The 20,992-nt window shown below is 36.8% G+C and overlaps 1 protein-coding gene across 4 annotated transcripts in view; it reads left to right on the forward strand.

Moving 5' to 3' along the window:
- ARHGAP32 (Rho GTPase activating protein 32) overlaps window positions 1-20,992 on the forward strand; it is a 191,520-nt gene that overhangs the window by 53,430 nt on the left and 117,098 nt on the right. For 2 of the 4 annotated variants that reach the window (XM_061166721.1, XM_061166731.1), the window contains exon 1: window positions 13,671-13,801. The exons of the other annotated variants lie outside the window; for them this stretch is intronic. In XM_061166721.1, coding sequence (XP_061022704.1) covers window positions 13,686-13,801 — 116 coding nt within the window. In that variant the 5' untranslated portion in view covers window positions 13,671-13,685. Of the gene's footprint in view, window positions 1-13,670; window positions 13,802-20,992 lie in introns of those variants that run through there. 4 annotated transcript variants of the gene reach the window in all.

A 20,992-nucleotide genomic window follows, 5' to 3' on the forward strand; every position in this document is an offset into this window, starting at 1 on the left:
TATTTGAATTTTGGTTTCTACTTAATGTTTTTTTTTTTTCTATTCCAGGATACCAAAAACCTTTAGTCATCATTTCTCCTTGGGCTCTTCTTGCTTGGGACAGTTCTTAAACTTTGCGTATTTTCAGTGCCTGTAGGTTATTTTGTAGAATGTCCTCAGTTTGAGTTTGTCTGACTTTTTCCTCATGCTTATACCAGCGTTATGGGTTCTTTGGGGGGAGTACTACTACAGTTCTTGTTTAAAACCGGCTTTTCAGGCAACAGTCATGGACATGAGAAGATAAATATGAATTATTGTTCTTCCCTGCAAGATTTTTACACTTTTTATTTTTAAAAAATTATTTAAAACTTACCTACCTTCTACCTGCAAAACTAGAGTGTAGTCTCTTTCCTTGTCTTGTCCTGCCCTCATTTAATGCCTCGTTTATCTTTCCTATAGCATCTTCATGTAAGGTTTGTCATGTTGGGCTATTAAAATATTTGAAACAAATCTCTTTTTAAATGGCTTATATAGGCTTATAAAAATGTTGCACTATTAAATTGTTATCTGAAACATGGAAGTTTAATTCAAGATAAAGAAACCTGTCCCATTTTCAGGAGTTTTGCTGTAATATCTGTATTTCCATAATGCAGAATTCTTCATGCAACTGAGCTAGGCATACTGTTTTTGGCATGTCCTACAGTACGTTACTTAATGTGGATTACTGGGTGCTGTGATGTCTCAGACTCTCACATCCATCACTTTTCTCCATTACTGTTCCCTGCTGCCAATTGCAGGAAATTTCAGTACATTATTACATTCTGTCGTTTGCCTTTGGCAAGTAGTTCTGACAAATGGAAGATTAAAATTTAGCTGCTATAGGTTTAAACCACATCCTTTGTGTTAGATAAAAATACCTCCTGGCATATTTTCTTGGTTTAACTGAAGCAGTTATTTTGTCCATTTTCAATGAAATGGGAGTTTCATTGAGCTTCACTGCGTGGTGTGCCTTGGGGACATCTCTTGATTACCCCTTATCTCAATTTACATCATTTAAATTTCAGATAGCAGCACTTCCAAAGTGAGTCAGAACATTCAAGCCTTAGACCAATGAAAACTCATTGATTCCTTATACTATATTTTATTTGAAATGTACTGTTATGAAATATGAGCCTTTGATGTGGTTTGGAGAATAGATAAGATACACATACACACACGTATTTTGGGGACAACTCAGTAAAGGCCAGATTAAAGTATAATTTGAGATTCAAATCAATCATGTTTGGTAGCCCAGATAAGGTTTCTTTCTGTGTAAAGTGAGCAGTATTTTAGCCCCCACACTAAAACTTTGTTGCTTTCCTGTGAGTATCCTTGGTCACAAATGTTTTTGTTCAGTTGCTAAGTCATGACCAACTCTTTGGTGACCCCATGGACTGTAGCCCGCCAGTCTCCTCTGTCCATGGGATTTCCCAAGCAAGAATACTGGAGTGGGTTGCCATTTCCTTTTCCAGATCTTCCCTGTCCAGGGATCGAACCTTCATCTCCTGCACTGGCGGGTGGATCCTTTACCGCTGAGCCGCATGGGAAGCCCTGGGTCATGAATATTCAAGTACAGTTGCTTAAGTATATAACCTGCCGTGAAGTTTCCTAGAACATTGGGTGTAAGATACTTTGCTTTAATTGCCATCTGGAATGTTTCCGGTTGTGCTGCCTTATGCCCAGTAGTAGCTGTTAGGTGCCACCCACTGTGGTAGATTCATAAAGCATTTAAATAAGAAATATTATTTAACGCACCAGAAATGGTGTGAATTCTGTTGAGGCTTATTAAGCAGCATGGTTAGTAATGATTAGTATTGGTATAGCCTTAATGAGAATCATCTGAGTTCAGTTCAGTTGTTCAGTCTGATTCTTTGCGACCCCATGGACTGCAGCACGCCAGGCTTCCCTGTCCATCACCAAATCCCGGAGCTTGCTCAGACTCACATCCATCGAGTCGATGAGGCCATCCAACCATCTCATCCTCTGTCATCCCCTTCTCCTCCTGCTTTCAGTCTTTCCCAGCATCAGGGTCTTTTCCAATGAGTGAACTCTTTGCATCAGGTGACCAAAGTATTGGAGCTTCAGCATCAGTCCTTCCAATGAATATTCTGGACTGATTTCTTTTAGGATTGACTAGTTTGATCTCCTTGCAGTCCAAGGGACTCTCAAGACTCTTGTCTAACACCACAGTTCAAAGCATCATTTCTTTGGCACTCAGCTTTCTTCACAGTCCAACTCTCACATCCATACATGACTACTGGAAAAACCATAGCTTTGACTAGATGCACCTTTATTGGCGAAGTAATGTCTCCGCTTTTTAATATGCTGTCAAGGTTGGTCATAGCTTTTCTTCCAAGGAGCAGGTGTCTTTTAATTTCATGACTGCAGTCACCATCTGCAGTGATTTTGGAGCCCCCCCAGAATAAAGTCTGTCAGTGTTTCCATTGTTTCCCCACCTATTTGCCATGAAGTGATTGTCTCAAATAAATCAAAGAACTCCAAAATTAATAAGGCCAAAGAAGATGATGTGCTTTCTTCTTTCAGGTTGTCAGAATTCTGAGCCAAGAAGTGACAACTTCCTCCTTGTCATATATTACAGACACCACGCTTTTCCTTCCATTTCCCCACATTGAGAGATGGTAACTAGTTAGAGGGTATAGTTGATAGTTATGTTAGTATCTCATTCATTCAAGCCTCTTATTAACTACTTACATCTTGTGAACAGCCCTTCCATATTTAAATTGATAAATTCTGAGTTATAGGATTAAAAAGTGATTTTTATACTCTTCATTTAAGAATGCTGATTCGTTCATTTGGATTATTGATCGTTTCAGACAGTAAAAGCAAATCATTTTGGGGGCTTAATTTTTGTTCTTCTTGCTTTCCTATGTGACCACCTGATTATTATACAGCTGGGCAGTCAGATAAATAGAATCAGCTGAAGAACTTGAAGTGCAGATTCTAGAATCAGGGCTCTAGAAATCCAGTAGGTCATATGGGGGGTGGGGAGACCTGTCTTTTTTAAGCTACTCATCTTGTTCTGATGCCCAGTGGTGTATGTTCATGTAGTTCTCTTACATACTCTCTGAGGAGTACTGCTTTTGGCTTCTGTAGAGGGCCCTGAGATGTGTAGGGAATGAAGAACTGTTCTGTTGTGTTGGATGTCCAGTAGTTCTGATGGTATCATCTTTATTTCATAGTAAAACTCAGAATGGCTGAAATGGAGTATGTAGTAAACATTGATACTGGTTTTAAAACATTATTTTTTATTCACTTGTTTTTGCAGTAATGTGATATATGCATTTTTGAAAAAAATCTTGTGATGTTACAAACCTTGTACTGAAAATAAAAGGTCTGGTAAAAAATAGGGTTGCACCAATCACTCAAAATCTATACCGCTTTCTACCCAAAGCACTAATAAAAGCAATAACGATTCTAATAACAGGTCAGTTTAAAAGATAGGTCAAATCGTGAGTCAGTGAAGAAGTAATGCAGTAAATGTAGGATTTTACCTTTAAAGAAGGCTGATGGATGCTTGATAGCATGAGTGGCAGAATGAAGGGCTGAGAGTGCTGAATCATAGACACAGAGGAAATGTGCATCAGACAGAGGAAGCACTGTGTAAAAGGCCCAGGACTCAGGATGGGGCCACACTGAGCCCGCAGCACAGTGGCCAGAGTGGGCATCACGTACAGTTCGCCAACCCCTGAATTTTGCCACCACACTCCCCCGGGTAGTGAACTTGGTGTTAAACTGGACATACCTGGCTGAAGACATAATACGTGGGAAAAAGTTGTTACACACAGTCTGAGTCATAGTGACACATTGCCCTACTTACCAACCTCATGTGAGCTAATTCACGTTACAGAAACCTGTTGGAGCAGGAAGATCATACTTGATGCCCGTTTTGGGGCAGACCTCGCGGTTAAGTGTGTGAGTTCAGGCTCCTTCTGCCCTTGTGTTCCTTAGGTAGATCACTCTCCCTCTTTATGCTTGTTTCTTTTGTATTTTTAAAAGTATTTTGAAAGTGTTTCTGTAAGTGGTATGGGAAAGCAGAAAGAAGAATGCTTGGACTGGGAAATAATTTGAAAATTTCCTTCACAATGAACCTAAGAGGTTAGTACCACTTACAAATTGTGTGACTTTTGGGAAAGCCTCAGTTTCCTCATGTGTAATTCAGGGACAATGTTTTGATCACAGCATGTGACTAGAGTTAGTACGAGATGCTATGTGAAAATTTACCATCCAGTTTTAAGGTAGAAGAAGGAAACATGCATTTCTGAAGTTAAGTTTCCTAGGTAACTTCAGAGTAGACGACATTCAGATTACTTCTAACTTCAAAAGTACTGGGATTTCTGAAGTTTGTATAAGTTGCTAGTATTTATTTTCAGTTCCTGTCACAAATGTTTCTCTGACCCTTCACTCTTTTCAGCTGTAAGTAGCCACTGGCCAAATTTTTCTTTACTATCATGTTATAGACATTTGCAGCAGATACTCATTCAGGTGAATGTTCTTAATTTCGAGAAAATAGCCTAAGAAAAAACACCAACAACAGCATGAGAATTCCCCCGGTATCAGTTTACAACCTGTGTCTACGCAGTTGAGCCTTCTGTCACTTTGGCGTCATTTGCTGAATGTTTCGAGGAAGGGTCTTAGTACCCTGACTGATACCCCCAGTTTTTCTAGTTGAATATTTTCATCTATTTCAGGTTAATCTTTAAGAAGTTAAGACATTTACTTTTTGCTCTCCTCCTTTTTGCCCTCATATTGCCCTAGCTGATCAGAGACTTCATTTCATCCAGCTCTTCCTCCCCATCCCTCCTGTAAAATTTTTTTTTTTTTTTGCACTGCTGATTTCAATTAAATTAAGTTCTAATTAAAATAATTTTCACCTTAAGGTTTGAATGCTCAACAAGCTTGACACTCTCAATGATAATTTGCTTTTCAGATGGTTGTTCATCAAAATAAATCTCTAAGTAGGTTATGAGTCATTGTTCCTAATGAGTGTGTGCAGATCCTTGAACTGTTTTGGGGCAGAGAAAAGGACTGAGGATCTGTTTTAAAGCCGCACTTGCAAAAATAGCCTCAGTTTTTTCCTTGGAAAACAATGCTGTAAATGACCATAGTGTCTTGTTTGTTTATTCCCAGTGTTGCACCTGTGTTTATTATTAAGCTATTTTATGTTAGACTATGCAGTTATTGAGATTATAATGAATTCAATTCTCAGTGCTTTTTCTTAGAAGTTTATAGTTTTCTAAAATCTGTTATTTCAAATGTAAAATTCCTACCCTTCACTTAGTTTAGTTTCTTTTACTGAAGTGTTATTCACTTTGATATATGTCAGAGTGCTTTGAAAATAGTAAATCACTTTAGTGATATAAGATGATATTTTTGTTTTGTTGATATGGTATCGTCTTTGTATTTTATGTTTGAACATGACAGAATGGGTGATAATCACCGGTGTGTTATTGGATGCTGGCAGAAAAATCAGTGCATCCTGAATTGTCTTTTCCATTTGTTCACTTAAGGGTGCCTTGTTAGTTTGTGGATATGCTTGCTATTTGTAGAATCTTTCACTGTTTTGATAGTTCTTTGACTTGGAGATTCTGAAACACTGGCCAAATCGTTAAGTGTTTTCTTGTGCGGAAAGGGGTTAGAGAGGAGATCGTCTAGTTCTCCTTGGCAAATCTATGTTACTTGATGCTAACATGTTGGCTTTCCAAGCTCATGAAGGTTTATTAATGTCTATTCCTCTGTATTATCATGAGTCCATATTTTTTCAGATATGCAGCCTTATAGATATTTCTTTGATCTCTTGATTCCTGCTAATCAATTAATATCAATTGTTTAAGAGCTGGTGAACTAGGCTTGATATACTAGAATGTGATAGTCCTGCATTTCACCTATTTTAATGTAATTGGTAATTTATTCCAGAATATCAGTTGTTCCTTTTTCATGCTGTTTCTATCCTTTGAAGAATATTTTATAGTTCACACAGCTTTTATGCCGCCTTCTAAAATAGTAGGAACTAATTAGTGGCAGACATCTTGGTATTAGTCATAAACTGTTCAGATGTGTGCAGGTTTTGCCATTGTCCTTAGCAGGTTGTGTAGGAGGGACATGGAATGTCATGGTTGATGGCAGAGATTGCGGGAGCCCTTCTAGGTTAGAAGTTAAACAACACTTGAAGCTTTTTAATGTGCTGTACCTTGGAGAGCTACCCTACTATGCCTGGTGAAGTCATGCAAGAATATATTATCTATGGCACTTTGCTTACTTTTTGTCTTAGCATTTTCTATCATTTTACCACTTTGATGTTTATTTGATTACTGTTTATTTTAGAAGGCTGGTAGATAAGGCAGAAAACATGAGACTAAAGCTATCAATATAGCCTTTAGGAATTAATGTCTGTAAAGGAAATAAGAACTCAAGGAACTGGTAGAACAACTCTACTGGGAGAGAATCGGCAAGGCCTGGAATGCTAGAGATCATACAGGACCTGATTTCTTCAACAGACATGTAACAACAAAGGAGGAGAGGAAACCCTTAAATCTCAATATTATTAACTAAAGTATTAGCTAAAATATCATGTGTGGACTTCCTGATTCAAACAAACCGTGTTAAAAAAACAGGTTTGTGCACTGACTGGGTATTTGTGATATTTCTTCAAGTGAGATAATGATATTTTAGTAATTTTAAAGGAGCCCTTATGAAAATTTTGTTTCCTCTTCTAAGGAGTTTAGCATTTTTTACTAGATCCTAAACCTCGATTCATGAAACATTTTTAATTATACCTTCCATTTTTAAAGCATCTTTTATTTACAAATGTTGTGTTCCATGGATACTTTATGTATACTGTTTCATCTAATCACTTTGATTGCAGTATGATTGGGCACGTTTATTCTGTTCATATGAGGAAATTGAGCTTCAGAGATCTTAAGTAAATTGCCCATATTCATACAGGTAATAAGTGGCACCGAAGGAATTTGAGTTATCTGGTCTTCATTAAATTAAAAAAAAAAAACCCAACATTATTTCTAAAATGGAAACCATAGACTCAAAATCAGTACTGTTGTTTTCAGTTGCTTTGTGTGTTTCACTTTAGTGCTACTTGTAATAGTGAAATGGTTGCTTAACGAATTGTGTATCATTTCACCAAGTAAACATCAAGTTAGTTCGGTTTCTGCTTATCACAGCAAAGGCATAGTGATATAACTTGAAGGTTGTGAATTGACACTTAAAGAAAATGTAGTTTTTATCATTATATCTTTTCATTATATTCATTGATATCTATGATATGTTGAGATGGAAACTTAGCCTTCAACTATTCAAGAGAAGAAACTAGAGTAGATCTTTTAATTCATGAAGTTAATTTACTTAAAACTAAAAACTGAAATAGCTAATACATTTTTATATTAAAAATTAAACATTGTGGATAAATTTAAAGATGAAAGTAAGAATTGCCCACAGTCTTTTGTTGTGTAGATTACCAAGCTCTTTTTCTATATGTGTTTGTATTGAAAATATGATTTTTCTTACAATGGAATCACATTAAAAATTTTTTTTATAGTTACTGATTCCAAACAAATACAGTGGTTAAAAATTGCATTGGAGGAGTCTAGTTAGATAGCCTGTCATGTTGAAGTATTTTTCTTCAACCAGTATTATTTATATGAGATGATTCTAGAATATGTAATAATCGATGGTAGGTAGTGATTCAGATTTTATTTTTTTGGGCTCCAAAATCACTGCACATGGTGATTGTAGCCATGAAATTAAAAGACACTTATTCCTTGGATGGAAAGTTATGACCAACCTAGATAGCATATTAAAAAGCAGAGACATTACTTTGCCAACAGAGGTCCATCTAGTCTCAAGGCTATGGTTTTTCCAGTAGTCATGTATGGATGTGAGAGTTGGACTGTGAAGAAAGCTGAGCACTGAAAAATTGATGCTTTTGAATTGTGGTGTTGGAGAAGACTCTTGAGAGTCCCTGGGACTGCAAGGAGATCCAACCAGTCTATCCTAAAGGAGATCAGTCCTGGGTGTTCATTGGAAGGACTGATGCTGAAGCTGAAACTCCCAATACTTTGGCCACCTCAGGGGAAGAGTTGGCTCCTTGGAAAAGACCCTGATGCTGGGAGGGATTGGGGGCAGGAGGAGAAGGGGGTGACAGAGGATGAGATGGCTGGATGGCATCATTGACTCGATGGACATGGGTTTGGGTGGACTCCAGGAGTTGGTGATGGACAGGGAGGCCTGGCGTGCTGCGATTCATGGGGTCGCAAAGAGTCAGACACGACTGAGCAACTGAACTGAACTAAACTGAGTGATTCAGTGAAAGCATAGCATGAGATTATATTTATTGAAAGTAATTTTCTACACATATAATGAACATTTTATATATGTATATATTTAAAACTTGAATACCAGAAAGTATGCCTTTAATCTTTGCTTATTTGGATAAAGATGTAGAACTTAATTTAAAATGATAGACCATTTCACTTGAGTTTTGAGAGAGCTTTTCATATACTTGTGAAATTTCCACCTAATATCACTTATTAAGAAGATTGAAAGTATCATGCTGAATTGACTGAAGATCTAATTTTATATGCACTTACTTTGTAATGCATGGGGGGATAATATGAGCTTTTAGTTCTGATTTTTGATTTTGCATTCTTCACATTCAGAAAAGGGATTCAGGTAATTAGAAAACCACCTCTTAATTTAGTTGAGTTTGGTTTCCTTTTACTTACTAAATTACTACTCTCTTTTAAATAATGGTAAAAATTACAGAGTTAAGCCAAATGTTTGAAGATTGAGATATCTTACTCTTCAGTGTTTGTATAGTCACAGTGATTAAAACATTTTTATGGCTTCAGTGATTATGATGAAAATGATGGCTGTCATTTCTGGGGGGAGTCTTATCTATACTGTGCAATATGATAATTTTATTACATACATTATTTTTAATCCATACATTAACCTTACAGGGTTGTCATTACTCTTTTAGAGATCACCAAACTGAGACTCAATTTAAGTTATTCTCCCCAAACCACAGGATTTGTGAACAACATGGTTGAGATTTGAGTCTATGTCTGACTTCAAAATATTGATACTTCCAGTTCTATTGAAAACTGTTTTTTCCTTCTAGGTTTTATAGTTAACTTTTTGAAATAAAACTCTTTTTTTTTTCCCATGAATATATTTTTGTGATGACATATTCAGGTAGCCATTTTTTTTGGGAAATCTCATTTAGTTCTTTTGAACAGTTCAGAGTTAGCGCTCTCTCTAAATATGTGTTTCTAATAAGCAAAATCTTCTCTAACATGAAATGTTCCATTTTCTAGCCAAGTAGACAAAGCTTGTCTACAGAATGCTTCACAGATATGACTCTACAATAGATATACCACATGGCTCTTCAGAAAATTATGTATTCTAAATGTGCAGTGTCTGACTGTAGTATATACATATGTATCAAATAATTGTATTAGAAAAATTGAACAAGGATCCTTCTAAGATATTTTCAGTGACTTAAGATTTTCCTGTAATGTAAAAAGTGCCATATATAATGTTCAAATGTCATCCATTATCAACCATTCTTCTACTATGTATTCATTCTACATTTTAATGGATTTATATCTTTAAATTGTTTTTCTCTTGAAAAAAAATGTATTCTACTTTGGGATTCTTAAACTGTTGTTAGAATGCTTTTCCCCTTCCTGTAGGAATGGGAACTTCTCTTTCCCTCAACTTCTTTGCCTGTTGGTCAGTAGAAGATGAAGAATCAGCTGGTTCTAAACTACTGATGGTGACTTTTGGGATTTAGGTCAGGGACTTGTGCTCTGAAAAGCTTGCAGTGGGAGTGGAGTCTGGTCAGATTTTAAACCAATCAGGAAAAAGGGTTAAATCCCCGCTATGGTCTGTAAGAACGGCCCTCTCAACCTGTGGTGGCCACGGGTCCCACTCTGCTTGCTTTCTTTCCTGCCTCTATCTTTGATTTTTGCTAGATATTCCTAAGCTACCAAAGAAGACAACAGAGAAGAACGACCACATGTTGATCTGAATTTAAGCCCTTTTTTTTTTTAAAGCTTTTGACAGCATAGTCAGAACTGTGAGAACGAGTCTTGAATGACTGCTTGGTGCGAAAGTCAGGTTGGGAGGAGAGGAGGCTCTCCCTGCAGCTGGGATGCGGGGTGGAGAGGTGGGCGTCTGATGTGACAGCAGGGCTGGAAGACCAGGCTTCCTGATGCCAGACTGCCCATGGTGTTCGGTGCAAACGCCGCTTACAGGGTCCTTTTTCATGTTTGAAAGTGCTTGAGGAAGGGAGGTAAATGAACCATGAAAGTGAAAGAGTAAAATAAATGATTAGAAGGAAAGATAAATAGGATCTGTGAAAGCACATGATTTTTTGCCAAATTGCCCTGCACAGGGGTTATACCAGTGTATATTCCCACCAACAGTGTATATTCATTTTCCCACATCTTCTTCCTAACAGCTTGTTAAAACTTTAAAACATCTTTGCCTGATAGACTAAAAAGGGATCTTATTGTGTTTTTCTTTTTCATTTTTATTGAGTGAAGTAAATAAGTTTTATTATGTTTTTATGATTCTTTCATGTCTTTCTGTTATTATTCTGCTTATGCTTTTTGCCTGTTTATCTTTTGGGTTGTTGGATTTTAAAGATTTATAGGCACCTTTTATATATATATTAAAGAAATTAACCCATTGTGATAGGTTCCAAATATTTTTACTTAATTAATTACATTTGACTTTATTCATAATTAAAGACTTTTTTTGGTTAGGAAAGATTTTTAAATTTGTATGCAGTAAAATGTATCAGTCTTTTGTGGTTTTAAGGCTTCTTAAAGTTATATTTTGAAAGGACTTCCTCACAGTGAAGTGATCAAAAGATTTCCCAGATTTTCTCTTTTGGTTTTATCTTTACATTTAAATCTTTGATCCATTGGAAATTAATTTCAGTGGATGAAATGAGGAAGGGGTTAAATTTAATTCCATCTCCTCACTATTTCTTTGGAATGACTAACGTGGTCAGTAGATTAAAACTATATAGTTTTTGGAGCAACAAAATTAAAATAGTAACATGTAGTATAAGTTATAGTTTCGTGGAAAGGAAAGGTACCTTATAAACAAAGTCAGCTGCATGGTTCATTTCCTTTATTTTCCAATATGAAAATTCAAGGGTATCCCAGTAGATGCCTTTTAAACTTTTATCTGGTCAGATTTAGTGCAAAACCAGGCTTGTTAGTAAAAGGCAGATACCCGTACCAGGTTGGTACCAGCATAGCTGTTTTTTAAGTAACAGTTGTGCTCGTTTTGGAGATGCTATACTTTTCACTCATTTCCCAGCGAGTCATTTTACTGCTCCTCTAAGCGTCTTTATTTTAAGTTATGTGTAAAAATGTTGCATGCTTCTGTTTCTGTAATTGTCAGCACCTTTCTATTTATGACACTTACTTTTTTTTTTTCCTTTAAAAAGCCATGGACAGGCCCGGCTGTTGTGTCCCACTTTGGATACCTGAGCAAAGGTGTATATGGAAGTTATTATTGAAGGGGAGGAAAGATGGGTGTTATATTAGAATGCATGAAGATGGGCAAGTCCCTAGACCTTGCTTATCTTCTCTGTATATTGTGGTCCTCCTTAACTCTGAGATACATAACTGTGCCTCTCATTGTGCTGGGTCCAGAGCCCTTTCTAATTTTATGTTTACCTTTCTTAAGTCAGAGATAGAACTTCTAAGTTTAATTAGGTCACATTTGTTTTTTTTGTTTGTTTGTTTTGTTTCCATTACTCTAGAAGGTGAATTTAAAAAGATATCAGAAAGTGTTCCATGTTTTCCTCTAAAGGTTTTATAGTGTCCAGTCTTACATTTAGGTCCTTAATCCATTTTGAGCTTATTTTTGTATACTGTGTTAGAGAATGTTTTACCAGCAACACTTATTGAAGAGACTGTCTTTTCTCCATTGTATGTACTTATCTCCTTTATGGAGGAAACCTATATGTCTCTGATATTCTTGTTTCCTCCTCTTATGGAGGAAATCATAAACAAATGAAAAGACAACTTACAGAATGGGAGAAAATATTTGCAAATGATGCAACTGACAAGGGATTAATTTATAAAATACACAAGTAGCTCATACAGCTCAATATTAAAAAAAACACAACCCAATCAAAAAATGGGCAGAAGACCTAACTAGATATTTCTGCAAAGAAGACATGTAGATGGCCAACAGCCACGTGAAAAAATGCTTGACATCACTAATTAATTATTAGAGAAATGCAAATCAAAACTATAATGAGGTAGGTATCACTTTACTTTGATCAGAATGGCCATCATCAAAAAGTCTACAAATAATAAATGCTGGAGAGGGTGTGGAGAAAAAGGAATTCTCTTGCCTGGTTGGTGGGATTGTAACTTGGTGCAGCTACTATGGAGAACAGTATGGAAGTTCCTTAAAAGACTGCAAGTAGAGTTTCCATATGATCCTGTAGTGCCACTCCTGGGCATATATCTGGAGAAAACTATAATTAAAAAAGATACATGCACCGCATTGTTCATAGCACTGTTTACAATAGCCAAGACATGGAAGCAATTGGAATGTCCATTGACTGATGAATGGATAAAGAAGATGTGGTACATATATATAATGGAATATTACTCAGCTTAAGTTAAAAGAAGTAATGCCATTTGCAGCAACATGGATGAACCTAGAGATGATCATACTGAGTGAAGGAAGTCAAACAGAGACAAATGTCATATGGTATTGCTAATATCTAAAAAAAGAAATACAAGTGGACTTATTTACAAAATTGAAGTAGACCCACAGACTTAGAAAAAAAATTTATAGTTACCAAAGGAGAAAAACAGGGGGGGAGGGATAAATTAGGGGGTTGAGATTACCATGTACACCCTACTATATAAAATAGATAACCAACACCTACTGTATAGCACAGGGAACTATTCTCAATAATTTTGTAATAGCCTATAAGGAAAAAGAGTTTGCAAAAGAATACGCAGACACACACACTCACACACATATGTATAACTAAATCACTGTGCTATACACCTGAAACTAACAGGACATTGTAAATCAGCTGTATTTCAATTTAAGGGGAACGTGAATAGACTTTGTATCCTACTGTTGTGTGAAAATTGTATAAATTTTAATTATGTTGAATTGGTTCACAGTGCTTTTCAGGTCTACTATATCTAATAAAAATTAAATAATAAAGTCAGGTAGAAAAAGGATATAGATAAGAAAAGTCTGAATCTTGAAAATTGCTAATTTTAACTTAATAGCTAGAAAACTTGCGAAGAGAGAAATAATTATTAAATGACAAGGAATTGGTGAAAACTCCCCTGCATTTGGGTCGTGTGTTTGGCTATGTAGGTCATGCAGCCTACAGCAGTGGGAGGGTCCGGTGTCCCAGGTGTAGCAGTCTGACACATTGAGGGTGCTTCGTGGGACTTCCTGTCTTTGCCTCAGCTGTAATTAACCTTGCACGTAATAGCCTGTGGCCCGGCATGATCACGTTATTACTGGCGCCCCGGCCGCATACCTGTGTGTACATCAGTAGAGCTGAACAGCCTGGACACTGCTCTGCTTTTGCCCATGCCTTGAGGTTTAAACTTCTAAGACACACGATGGAGACCGAAAGTGAGGGTAGCACATCGGGAGATGACAGTGTTTTTTGGTTGGATTCGGAAGTTATAACCCAGGAGACTGGCAGTGAAGAGGGAGAAGGGGAAGAGCATTTCAGGTAAATACGGAATTCACAGTCCGTTCTTTCTCTCTGTCTCACCTTCGTCCCTCTCTCCACCTCCCTCACCTGTGCTCCCCAACCCTCCCACCCTTTTTGCTTTAACCTCCTTTCAGTAAGGTTTCTTTTCTCTGGGGGACGATTTGGAGCTGAAGAGGACGGGTTTCTAGTTGGATATATAGCATTCTTCATTCCACAACTTGCCCTGAGCTTGTAAAAGGCATTTTAAATGACTTGTTAGAACACCAGGAGGAGAAGGTGTTAGACAGGTTTTTGTAGTAGCATTTCAGGAATTTCAGGTAGAGACTCATAATGAACTATTACCCCTTCCTGTATCTGATTTGCACCTAACAGAAGTGACTTGGATCTGAATCTAAGAGATTTTTCTGCCTCTTTTTCCTTGGAATATGTTCCCGTGTGTGTGTGGGGGGCGGGCTGTGACTGTGGCTGCTTTTGTTCCCTATTCTTATGTACGAAACATTTTTATTATGTCCAGATTAATTATTTCATGGATCAAAGCCTCTGACCTTATATTTCACTTAACCTTATAGCTCTCCTTCTCCCACCTGCCCCAGAAAATCTCTCTTGTATCTTCATAAATGAAGTGTTTGGGAAGGCCACCTGATTAAGCAACTCTCCAAGTTCAGTGCATTAGTGAAGAAAGAGGTCTCACCCTCCTTGTACACACAGTACCATTTGCGTATTAATTTTGTTGTGCTGTTATAAATTTTAGGAGGCCTTATTCTGGCTTTTCTTTTTCAACAGGTGTAACAAATTAATTCTTTTGGAGATACTAAAAAAAAAAAAAAAAACCTCGAAGAAGTTTGTACTACATATTATCACTGCCACCCACATGGGCAATTAACACACCTTTTACAGTTTTATCTATGGGTAGTTGGGTAGGAGACCGGATCATTATTTTCATCAGATCTTGTCTTTAGTGTTCGAAAAAGAGTCTTTCCTTCCTCAGTGGATTTCTTTATTCACAGATTTTACTTTTAAAGTCTAGGTTAAATGACAGACGAGATTGACTGTTGGGGCTTCCCTGGTGGCTGATTCTGTAAAGAATTTGCCTGTGATGCGGGAGACCTGGGTTCTGACCCTGGGTAGATCCTCTGGAGAAGGGAGTGGCTACCCACTTCAGTATTCTAGCCTGGAGAATTCCATGGACAGAGGAGCCTGGGGGGCTACAGTCCATGAGGTTGCCAAGAGTCGGACATGACTGAACAATGCCTAACACTTCACATACATCACACTGAATGTTAGGAACTCTTGATAACCACTGATTAACAAATTGAGTGTGGGTTAAAATGAATAGGAAGTATGTTTTAAATTTTAAAGAATACTTCACAGTGTTCGAAGTATGAAAGTATGAAAATGAACATTTCATTAGCATGTGAAATTCTTTTTTGTGTCAACTTTCTCATTCTCTCTGTGGTTTTTATTTTAGCCTTTCTCACTGGCCTCAGCTGCTTCTCTCCCAAGGTGTGCTCACGTTTCACATCGCATATTCTGTAGTTTTAAATGTGATCTGTGTGTCATGAACAGTCAGTGGGAATAAGGTATTTATTGTGTGAGAACTGTTTGGCCTAGTGTTAAAGTCGTGGAAGTTATTTCGGCCTGTTTGTCAAAGGAGGAGACAGCCTGGTCCTTGTTGTGATGGACTGGGTTCCAGGATCCTCCATTTACTTGCGAGGCAACAGGAGGCAGTCTGGGGTTTTCTTTTGACAGGTCATCTGTGTAGGCCTGAGTTTTTCTTCTCCTGAGGACCATGGGACCACATTTTCATTCCCAAGAAACTGAGTTAGGTGGTGCATTGTTTCAGGAAACCCTGACACCATATAGGGCATTTGTCCTGTTGACAATATTATTTCATATCTGATTGTCATCATGACTCTCCCAAACCAAGTATGTCTTTGAGATTTGATCTTATTTTATTTATAAGGGTGACAGAGATCAAGGCAAGGCCATGTTTCATGTAGTGTTTCTCACCTATTCAGCAGTCAGACATGAGGAAATGCGCAGCAGAGTGCTTGCATAGTGTTCACCCTGATGTTCCAGCTGAGATGCCTTGCAGAAAAAATGTGTGTGGGTGTTGAAGGTGAGGGTTGGATACTGGGAGTTGTAGCTGTAACCTTGAGAAAAGCAATGGTAAACTCAGTGTTGTGTGTGACAGTTGTTTTTGTAAAATCAGTTTAATAGTTAAAAAATACAGAAATGTTTTACCTGTTTCTTTAAAATCTGTGCTGATATACATTAACTAAAATGTTGTTAATGATTACAGTCTAATTTCCATGCATGCACACACTCAGAAAAAGGGCAGAAGATTGTGTACTTTTCTTTTTTCTGAATAACTTATGAATTAGATTTAAAATTCATTCTTTTTTTTTTTTTTACATTTTTAAAAAACTTTTAAAATTTTGTTTTGGGGTATAGCCAATTAACAAGTAGGTATTGTTATTTCCCATTTTCCAGATGAGGAAACTGTTGCTCAGACAGCCACATAAACCATATTGTCAGTATGTGTAGATAAGTGTAACTAATGTTGAAAGTAAAAGACTTCAGTTTGATAAAAAAAATTTTTAATATCTGCTGCTAAATGTTATTTTCTAGTAAATAACAACCTTTAAGAAGCTACAGCTTATTTCTCAGTTCTGAAATTCCTTCTTTGAGGAATTTTTGAGCACTGGTGATACATCAGTTATGTAGCCAACATAAAAGTGAAATAGTGCATGCAACAATGTGACCTTTTAAAGATATGACCTGGAGGACACCTGGGAATTATTACTGACTCACGATCATGAGAGGGTCTAGTTTTTTGGCATTTGAGGGCAGAAAGGTTTATCATATGACCTTGATTAGTGTTCTCTAGTATCACATTATTGTAGATACATAGCTTAGTATGTATGACAAACAGTGACATAGAGTTTGAAACATTTACTGAGATGATATGTGTGTATAATTAAACCACATTTTTAGAACTTGTATACCTTTAAAAATCAGAGTCTACAGATGCCCAGATCTCAGGCAGATCTTCACTTTTATCTCCATTATAAGACAGTTGTTTTTAAGAAGAGAAGCTTCTGACTCTAGTTAAGCTAGATAATTTGGCATACATATTTTAATTTTTTGAAATGTGTTTGTTGGTTTATAGCATCATAAAGCTAATAATAAATGGTTCATGCATTTGATTGGTTGGTTAGTTGGTTGCTTTATTCATTCTCTGCCTTATTTGAAATGAGGTAAAAGTTAGAAGATTTTGAATTAAAAGATTTTGCAGCAGTCCAAATAGGTAACAAGGAATATGTTAGTTCTTTTAGATCTTTCAGATCTAGATCTTCTTTCAGATCTAGGATGGCTATTTTATTTTATTTTTTAGGGTGGCTATTTTAATGGCTAAATTCCTCTGGAAACTCACAATTCTTTGCTTTTAATATGCTTACTGTTATTTTGTCTTCTGTAGAAATTTCTCATTTTAGGAATCCCAGGATAGAGAGGTAGCAATAACAGCTTATCATTGACATATATATCAGTATCACACCCAGACCTATTTTAAACTCTGTGACTTTTCACAGTCATCACACCCTTAATAATCTGTTATATACAATACCCACCCCCCAAAATGTGCATTTTGCAAAAAAACCAAAAAAGATATTTCTATTACTCTGTAACTTTGGATATGTGATCTGGAGTATAATTTACTCCCTGAAATATTCTTTCAATATGAACTATAACTTTCACCCAAAGTCATCTCATCAGTGTCACATAAAGAGTAAATTTAATGGTAATCAGACTGATATGAACATCGCTTAATCTCAGAAAATTTTGTTCAGTGTTGGAGTCTAGTCATTAGGCTGTCCTTTTTAATGGGTGAAATGAGTCTGTCTTAACCATGAAGCATGCTAGTACAAGACTTTCTTGGTATTTCACTAATTAAACTCTTTGGGATGGAATCCAGGGTGAGCCTTTCTTACATCAGTCTGTACGAGTTTGTTTTTTTTTTTTTAATATACAAGAAGGGCCTGAAAGCACAGAAAATTATAAAACTATAACAGAGTTCCTGATTATTAAGTTGTGTATTTAAAGTTAAAAATTTTAAATCTTATTTCTCCTTAAGATTTGGATTCAGCTTAAGCATTAAGCCCCCGCAAACAGTCAATTGCACGTTCAAACTTAGTAATTAAAATTCCTTGAAACACTTAAAGCTCTGTTTATAAATGTAGTACAGTCAATATCCTTTAAAAATATATATAAAGTGACAGACCTGGGAAGACTGCAATCAGAACAAGGAAAGCCTTTCTAGATAGTTAATTTTAGAAGTTGCCTGTTACACTTTTACTTTCCATTAGTGATTAGCTTCCTTTCCACGCGCTCATATTTTCAAATCAGTTTCTTTCACTCCCATGTGCTGTTTCCCCTCATCTTAGCTCTGTCTTTTCTTCCGTTTCCCTTCCTTTTAAGATAAGGTCTTTAGAGTACTTCTCTTAGTCCCCTAATCCCCCATGAGTCTTTTATTGCCATTTTGCCCCTGTTTACCTGGTGGCTTAGGTAATCCTTCCTCCTGCAATGCAGGAGATGCAGGTTCAATCCCTGGGCCGGGAAGATCCGCTGAAGAAGGATATGGCAACCCACTCCAGTATTCTTGCCTGGAAAATCCCATGGACAGAGCAGCCTGTTGGGCCATAGTCCACAGGGTCACGAAGAGTCAGACATGACTTAGCGACGATACAACAAATTCTGTCCCCACTCCCAAGCCCAGTGTTTTACTGAAATGATTTTTACTCTGTTTTGCCATTCAGTCAGATTTAGTTATATGTGTCATTGTTTCCTCTCCTTTTTAATCATATTCCATCTTAATGTGTCTGTTCTGGTCCATTTGTTACTTAGTTGATATTTTCTTGAATCTTTTGTTCAGATAAGTTCTATGAGTGATGTACTCTGATTTCTTGCATATACTCACTGCTATTTTTTTTTTATTTTTTTTCTTTTCCTTGGTAGGTAACATTCTTTCTGAATGCTTGTAAAATTTTCTTTTTATTCTTAGTTATGTGTATTTTGTCATTAAATCTTCAATTGGGCCTCAGTGACTTTCAGTCTGTAGACTTAAGTCTTCTATTAGGAAAGATTTTTAGAGTTTTATTATTAATTTAATTATTACCTCTTTTATCAGTAATAATTTTCTCCTCATGGAATCTGTTTATTGCGTATTTGATCTCCTTAGTGTTTCTTTCATGATGTATCTGTCATTGTTGTTTTTCAGTCCCTAAGTCATGTCTGTTTGTGACCCCATGGACTGAAGCAGGCCAGGCTTCCCTGTCCTTCACTGTCTCCCTGAGCTTGCTCAAACTCATGTCCACTGAGTTGATGATGCCATCCAACCATCTCATCCTCTGTTGCCCCCTTCTCCTCCTGCCTTCCATCTTTTCCAGCATCAGGGTCTTTTCCAATGAGTCAGCTCTTTGCATCAGGTGACCAATTTATCTTCACATTTTGATTTTATGATTTGAGGTATTTCTTATACTTCTTCTTTAGGCCATTAATTTCATCTTTTTCTTTAATCTTTCAGATTCAGTTTGAGTGGAGAAGTAATTTTTAAGTGTTCTTGTTCTTATGTATCACTGACTTAATATTTATATAATAATGAATTTAGGTTATTGTCTTTCTGCTTTAACTTTGCAGCCTGTGCGCTAAGTATGCATGTTCTGTTTGTTCTGACTAAAAGAATTGTAGCTTTTTACTGCTCAGGTCAATATCGCCCCTCTCTGTCTCCCCACCCCCACTTCGGATTTTCTCCAGTGGTCCCATGATGCTGTATAGCTTCTGCCTTTCTTTTCTTAGGTGAACACACCCTTGTTAATAGCCCTAGTCCCTCTAATTGATTGTTAAATTTATTTACAGAGTAATTTTCCAGTTTTTATTAATTCCTTGGGGGCAAGTACCTCATTTGTTGTGGGGAGAAGTGGGAGTATAGCCTCCTTGAACCTCTGTTATTCTCCACTGGTTTACCAGTCAGTGTGATCCCATTTGCTTCTTTGTCTTCCAGAAGTTGAAGATTTCTGGCCTGCTGATCCCACCCAGTGTTAATCTTTTAAGGATTTATTTTCCTTTTATTTGGCTTACTGCCTTTTCAGAGACTTAGAGAAGGAAAGCTCTATTTCTCAACGTATATGCAGTCTTGAATGGGAAGTTCACTGGTAGCTTTTTTCACGGTTTTTGAGGGAGAGCTTCTGAGGGGAGCATTCAGTGAGGCAGGATCTTGGTGTCTGCCACCCAGTCCAGTGGGTCTCCAGAGGTGAGAATTGCTTGTTTCAGGGTCCTCTTCAGGCTGGGAGGTGGGATCTTCTAGTAGAAAGTGGTCCATCACATCTGGAATGCCTGAGATGTGTTAATACATTTCAGTTTTCCCATTTGCAAAACAGGGCTACTAACAGTATATCCAAGAGTAACCAGTTAGAAGACATTGGAAGAAAAGGGGCCATTTTTAAGAGCAACAGCAAAGATGAAATGCTCAGAAATAAACTTACTAAGGAACCCTAAGATCTATGTGAAGAAAATTTAAAATATTGCTGAAGGACATAGAAGTTTGGAACAAAAGAAAAGATATATACCTTGTTCATAACAAAATAGTCAATATCATAAAGATGTTAGTTTATAAAGTTAATGTGATAAAAACAATGCTTTTTTTTTTTTTTTAAACAATGCTTTTTTAAAAACCTAGGTGAATTGGTTTTGAAATAAATTGACCTTGACTAAATAATTGAGTCAAGAAACTTTGGGGAGAAGAACAAAGCAAGGCTAGGAAGAGGATTAGTGCAACCAGATATTATGTTATGAAGTCTCAGTGATTAAAACCTTGTGGTACTGGTATGAATAGAGGGCATAAGGGGGTGAAATGGGAAGCCTAGAAATTTACCCTAATATATAGGAAGATATGGTAAAGATGGCTTCTCCAAAGCCAACGGGAACATTATGTACTATTCATTGAATTCTTTGGGGGGAAAACTGAATATGCATCTGTGAAAAATAAGGAAAATTGGAGACCTGCCTCATACCAAGGATAATTTCCAAATGATTGAAGAAGGTACAATGTATTAAATGAAACCACGAAAAATTCAAAAGAAAACATGGGAAAGCTTAAAAAAAATAGGTTTTGGATCAGGGATGGCATTTTAAAATGACTTAAAATGTAAA

Source organism: Dama dama, chromosome 2 (genome assembly GCF_033118175.1).
Source record: "Dama dama isolate Ldn47 chromosome 2, ASM3311817v1, whole genome shotgun sequence".
NCBI classification, from domain to species: Eukaryota; Metazoa; Chordata; class Mammalia; order Artiodactyla; family Cervidae; genus Dama; species Dama dama.